General features: G+C 56.9%; 1 protein-coding gene across 1 annotated transcript; it reads right to left on the reverse strand.

Moving 5' to 3' along the window:
* Positions 1–353: 353 nt before the first annotated feature.
* Positions 354–5,571, reverse strand: OLFML3 (olfactomedin like 3). The gene is made up of 3 exons (XM_050954361.1): positions 4,863–5,571; positions 3,972–4,257; positions 354–2,179 (listed from the first exon to the last, which is right to left on the reverse strand). The coding sequence occupies exons 1-3, from the start codon at positions 4,968–4,970 to the stop codon at positions 1,395–1,397; spliced, it is 1,179 nt and encodes a 392-aa protein (XP_050810318.1). The 5' UTR covers positions 4,971–5,571; the 3' UTR covers positions 354–1,394.
* Positions 5,572–6,214: the final 643 nt, after the last annotated feature.

A 6,214-nucleotide genomic window follows, 5' to 3' on the forward strand; every position in this document is an offset into this window, starting at 1 on the left:
TGTCCCCACATGCATGCGCTGTTCTTCTGTGCTCCTCCCTAGCAGGAATAGTCATGATAAAGCTAAGACAGCATGGGGATGCATGGCAGTCTCATTTTGTAACCTGCTCCACACCAGCAGCTACAGGGCCAGGCATGCTGCAGAAGGAATAAATTAACTCTCCATTTCTGGACCTGCTGTGCAGCCACACAAGGGACCCCCACTGCCAGCATGTGCTGACATGTCTGGGCCTTTGCTTCAGCCCGCCCTGTGTGTGAGCAATGATTAACTTTGCTAAAGATCAGTCATGGATCAAGGCCAGGGCAGGAATCTCACAGGTGGGTGGGGAGGGAAGAAACCAGGGCAAGACTAGGTGAGTGGAAAATCCTTTATTACACAATATTTTCTTTGGCTGCCTGCATCCTGAGGAGCTGGGGTTTGTGCTCTGGCTCTAATAGCATTCCCCACGCTGCGTTCCCACTCCAAAACCCTTCTCAGAGGTGGGGAATGTGTGGGTGGATTACTAGTGCAGTCAAAGTGCAGCGACAGCATTTGTGGGAGACAAGCTAGTCCATACAAACGGGAGAAGAAAGCAGGTTGCCGTGTGTTTCAAGGGGGCACAACAGTATCTTGGCAGGAACTGAGCCACAGCATGTTCAGTGCAAAGTCTCTAGGCACGCCGAGGTGGAATTAGGTCTGCAGCCTGTAGCTGGATGAATTTATCTAAAATCAAACAGGAGGTGGCTGTTCACGCCGAGTGTGGGGCAGAGCATGATGGGTACTGCTCTAGGTCACGCATCACTGATAGCTGTGAGAGAGCCAGAAAAGCTTCAGCGTGATGTTCAGGCTGCTGAACCCACCCCCAACAGAGAGAGAGGCCCTTCTGTGGAACAGCACCAGCAGTGCACCATGGCAGGCCAAGCGGGAGCTGCCTTCGCTCAGGGAGGCCCCACACACAATTCCCTCTCTGATGGCTCCAGCCAAGCCCACCTGCTGGTGACGGCTCCTTGAAGCTTTTTATTTTAAACCCTGTTAAATAACCCCAAACTTCCTGATGCTGTGAGTTGATGCCTAACGAAGTAACAGCTCCCTGCGTCCCTGGGGTTCATGCTGTCGGCCTGTGGCTGCCCCCTTACTGCCCAAGTGAGCAGGGAATCCCATGGCTGGTGCCACGGGGCCCTGCTGCAGTGAGCTGGAGAGTGTCAGTCAAGTGGCAGGGCTGGCTGGGGAGCTGCAGCACCGTTCACAGTCACGGAGAGACGGGAGCAGTGGTGGGCGTGTGGCCCTTGCGTTAGCTCTGAGGAACTGACTCTGCCACCCTGAGGCAGGCTGGGCACTTGTGGACTGCACAGGCCAGGCACCGCTCAGCGTGAGACAGGGTGGCAGAGCGAGGTGCAGGGTCGGGTCGGCCCCTCTCAGATCTCCAGTTTCTTCTTCATCTCCATCCTGTAGATGATCTGGTAGCCATCGTCCCAGGCGTAGATCTGCCGCTCCTTGGGGTTGTACTTCATGCTGGAATGAGACCCATAGCGCTTGGGGAAGTACACCAAGGCGGCATCCTCGGGCATCATGGCGCCACTGACGTCAAAGACGCACTGCACGCGGGAGCGGCTGGGCAGCCTCGTGTTGTACACCACATAGAGTGCCCCGCAGATGACAAAGGCACTCTCAGCGTTCTCCCGTGGGCATGGCGTGTCCCACATCTGTTCTATGTCCAGGGAGATGGGGTCCAACTTGGCCAGGCAGATGTTCTTCTCATTCTCCCTGGTGGCGTAGATGGCCCATAGCCCTTCCTCATCAGCTGCTATGTCGATGTAGTTGAAGGCAGAGAGGCCAAAGACAGGTACCTGCTCTTCGGCTGGGAACACGGAGCTGTCCACGATGGTCTTATTGGCCAAGCTGAACTTGATGACCTGGAAGGTGCCCTGCTGCCGAATGTAGTAGAGATGCCCCCCATATACCAGGTGCCCGGTGCCTACCCAGGGGTAGGGCAGCTTGATGCGGGCTGCCTTCCGCGTGGCGGAAAACAGCGTAAACTCCCTCATCCTGGGGAACACATAGACGGTGTCATTTCTGGAGCCATCGAAGACATAGATCTTCTCCGAGCTTCCCACGGGGTCCTTGGTCCACAGCCCAGCACTGCTGCCAAATTTCTTCAGGATCTTCATGGCTTTCACCTGGGAGATGGTGTCACTGCAATCTGTGAGGGTGCAGAAGAGCCTGTGAGAACCAGCCCCCAGCAGCCAGCCAGGGTCCCAATGCCTTCACACCCTCCCTGGGCACCTCAGCATAGGGGCTTGGGACTCTCCCCCCGAGCGGGAGAAGCACCTGGGAGAAGGATGAGGGGTCTTTAGCAGAAAATATTTAGAAAGGGCTTTACTTCTGAGTCCTTACGGCAGGACAATCTGATTCCTCCTCAGTGACATCACCTACAGATGCAGGGAGGTCAGCCCCTGACCTAAGCCCTGCAAATACAAGTTACTTTCCTCTTCCTAGCTTGCTGCCTCAGGGTTTGGTACTTTCCCAGCACTGTAGTATCTGGGTGCCTTCCACAGAAAATCCACAGCAGTTGTGCAGTGGCATACCTGGAGCCCCTGGCTCCTTCCCTGCTTGGGGGTAGAACTCTGCTCGGGATGGGGGAGGGCTTGGGTTTAGGGGGTCTCCGGTGTGAAGGAGAAAGGTGTTTATCAAACAGGAAGGTTTTGTTGCATTTCCCAGACTCTGGATTTGCCTCTAGAAGTTGGTTTCCAAGCTCTCATATGCTGTCATGTCCCGCCCAGGCCATGAGAACCGAGGGTGGGAACTCGGCAGGTAGGGCCTTGTGTGTAATGTACTGAGTCCCTCGAGCTGTCTGCCTCAGGCAGATCTGCAGCAAGCTGCTGGCTCCTGCTGGGTCCTGAAGGAGAGCAGCAACCTTACTATGCCCACAACCTCCAGAGTAAAACCTCCTGTTTTTTCCTGCCTTGTATTTGGAGCCTGTCTGGGGTCACCAAGCAGCAACAGCTGCTTCGTAGGCCCCTAACCAGGCCAAATTGGCCGAAGTGCTCAGCCTGCTGGTCCCCCTGGGGCTGGCTTTGCCAGGAACTCAGTACCAGCCTGCCCCCAAGAGCTGCACTACCTGCAATCTCCAGGAAGCTCAAGCAAAGCACCCAAAACAGACCATTTTTGAAAAATGCACAAACCGCTTTGTTTAAGAGGGAGCCTGAACCAAACTTCCCCATCCCTTTAGCCGCTCCATTGCTGCCGGGAAGCAGGCGCTAATTTGTTTGGGCAGCTGCATGTTTCTCCCTGGGGCTACTTTCCCTGCTCCAACAGGCACCTCAGTTCTGATGCTCAGGGAACTGATTGGACTCGTGGTACTGAAATGTCGTAAATCTGTCAGTCCCTGCATGCAGCAGTGCAGGACTTTCTGGGGGCCAAGCAGCTCTGTGGTCCCTAGAGTGCTGCATGCCCAGGGATGGAGGGCAGAGGAAGACCCTGGAGCATGAGTGTGCCAGGAGATGGAGGGAGCTGCTGTAGAACTAGCAGCAGGACTGGGTGAGCCCCTCACCAGCAAGTGGCAGGAGTCAGGGATTCAATGGAGAGCACAATGAGAGCATGCAGCAGGCGTTCAGTGACAGCTGAGCTCGGGGCCCCATTGGGCTAGGCAATGTGGATCCTAGGAGACAGCCCCTGCCCCACATGCGGACAGTCTACAGGGAGTCTAGTGACCTCATTCTACGGACAGGGAGCTGAGGCACTGAGACATGATGTGACACACAGCAAAGCCCGACCTGCACACAGATCTCAGCCCAGGGCCTATCCACAGATCCCATGGGCCGACCGACCCGGCCAGGGGAGAATTTTGCCTGGGCACGGGTGGGGCAGGGGCAGGACGGTACTCCAGCCAGTGGCTCTGTACCTACACAAACACTCCTCAGCATCTCCCTGTGGGAGTGTCTAGGCATCGCCCGAGGAGCATGTCGCTGGCTGGGGGAGACGCGTGCCCTCACCTGTCAGCTTATGATACTTCTCGTTCTTCCTCTTCTTGGCTGTGGAGACCTGGTTCTCCACCAGCTTCTCATCCACCTCCACACAGGACGGAACGGGGTTCTGCGTCTCTAGATAGTCCACCTCGCGCTCCAGCCGGTCCACCCGCACTGCCGTGTTCTCCACCTCCGTGCGCAGCCTGTCCTGCTCCTTCTCCATGTTCTCCAGCATTGTGATCACCTGGCTCTTGAACTCACGCAGCTCGGTGGAGTAGCGGCTGCTCTGGTCATGCCACTGGGAAATCCTTTCCTGGGGGATGGGAGGGTGAGGTGCTGGGGCCCCTATTTCCTGGAGGGGGCTAGCGCAGAGTGTACGGGGGGCAGCCCTCTCTCTCCCCCTGGCCATTTGGACCTGTGACTAAGGCCATTCTCATGGGCATGCAGTGACTGGCAGCACCATTCGCATGCCTGACGGTATGTGCATGGCTTCGCGTTACCCCCAGCCCAGTCCACAATGCTCTGGAACAGCTTTCCCCAACCTGCTCTGAATTGCAGTGGCTGGAGGGCAGTTTGGAGACCCGCTCTGGCCCCAGCTTTCCTGCACTCCCCTAGCTGGCCACCTGCACAGGCAGCTCCTGCTCCAACACTCATCTCAGCTGTTGGCACCATGCAGAACACGTCCTCCCGGCTCCTCTCTCCCACCCAGCTCCTCTGTACTCACAGCACTGCGGGATGGAGCCCCTTCACCCAGCCTCTCCCTGACAGCCAGCATTAGCTTTGCTTTAAGTGCTGGTAAAACAGCATCGACTGAGCAGAGAACCACGCTGGGAACGTGGCAGGTTGGGGAAAAGCCTGAGCCAGGCCTGGCACTGCTCCCCCACAGCCAGGAGAGGTGATGCAGAGACGTGCACTTACCTCCAAGGCAACAAATCTCCTCTCCATGTACTCCATGAACTGCTGCTGCTGAGCACTGATGGCCCCTGCTAGGAGTAGGGCAAGGAGGAGGCTGAGTCTTGGGGCCATGGCTGGCCTGGGAAGGCAGCGCTGCTCTGCCTAGCAGGGTGGGCTCTGAGCTGGGCTCCAGCTCACGGCTTTGGAATGTTTGGACAGTTCCTGGGGGCGGAACGCTGCCTCATTCGCTGGCCTTTATTAAATCCAGATGGCTCAGAAGAGGGGCTGCTTGGTGCCAAAGGAAAACAGCTCCAAGCGCCTTAACCCCTTCGTGGTCTGGGAGCCAGGGATAGAAACAGCTGCAGCAGAAGACTACACCATAGTCCCACTTGGCTTTCCCAAGCATTGATGCTGCCCGGCTTCTCAGGAGGGTGGCAGGCAGGCTCCAGAGGGCTAAGCGCAAGTTACTGTCACTGCTCAGTTTATGCAACGTGCAGGTTAGCTGCTGATTTTAGCTCTTCCCATTGCCCCATGGCTACGCTGGGACAGGGCTCAGTCTGTCTAGACATGGCACATGCATGCACCACACCTGTGTGCCTTAGGATGGAGCACAATCCTTACCACAGAGCCTTGCTGGAGGATCTTGGCTGAGTGACTCACTCCTTTGTGCCTGATTTTCCCAGGGATACGCTACACATGCCTTGGCTCCAGTCTCGCAGCGCGGGGGCATGAGTGGCGGAACATTGCTGTACCGGACCAACGGCTCCTGGAAGGCGGATTGTGGTGCGAGTGATCTGTGGGTTGGTTGCACCAAGAGGCTGAACTGAGATCGGACCCCACATCGTGCTGAGTGCTGCACATAGACAGTTCCTGCCCCAGAGAACTTAGTCTGGATAGACAAAGGGTGGGAGGGGAAACTGAGGCGCACAGCAGCGACGTGACTTGGCCAAGGTTGTAGAGCAGGTCAGCGGCAGAGCTAGGCACAGGGTCAGGTCCTGACAGCCAGGCACTTTGCTGTAAGCTGGGGCCCAGGTTCAATGTGAAACTGTGACCTAGCAGTGACTCCAGCCCCCCCGCCCCCGGCCCCTCAGCACAGCTAGAGGGTCCACCACAGCCAGCGGGGGATGGAACGCCCGCATAGTCTTTGCAGGAGTGGGTGGGATGTTTCCTTTCAGAGGTTAACCTCTGTCACTGGAATTCCCGGCCCCCGCACTTCAAGGGAAGTTAAACAAAACCAACTGTGTCAGTGGCAGGCAGGGGGCTGTGCAGAAACTACTCCAAAGGAAACAGAGCCAGGCCTGCTGAGAAGCTGCTTACAGGGAAAAGCTGGCTTGTTACTGAACAGCCCTTGGTACCAGAGTGTCAGCTTCATAGGG

Source organism: Gopherus flavomarginatus, chromosome 5, assembly GCF_025201925.1.
Source record: "Gopherus flavomarginatus isolate rGopFla2 chromosome 5, rGopFla2.mat.asm, whole genome shotgun sequence".
Classification (NCBI taxonomy): domain Eukaryota; kingdom Metazoa; phylum Chordata; order Testudines; family Testudinidae; genus Gopherus; species Gopherus flavomarginatus.

What these genes read in the sequence shown, in the direction of transcription:
- OLFML3 (XM_050954361.1), bottom strand. Translation starts at nt 4,970, where the DNA reads ATGGCCCCAAGACTCAGCCTCCTCCTTGCCCTACTCCTAGCAGGGGCC. An exon ending in GGAGATTTGTTGCCTTGGAG is followed by an intron (nt 4,258 to 4,862) that starts GTAAGTGCACGT and finishes CCCATCCCCCAG; the next exon opens with GAAAGGATTTCCCAGTGGCA. An exon ending in GAAGTATCATAAGCTGACAG is followed by an intron (nt 2,180 to 3,971) that starts GTGAGGGCACGC and finishes GCACCCTCACAG; the next exon opens with ATTGCAGTGACACCATCTCC.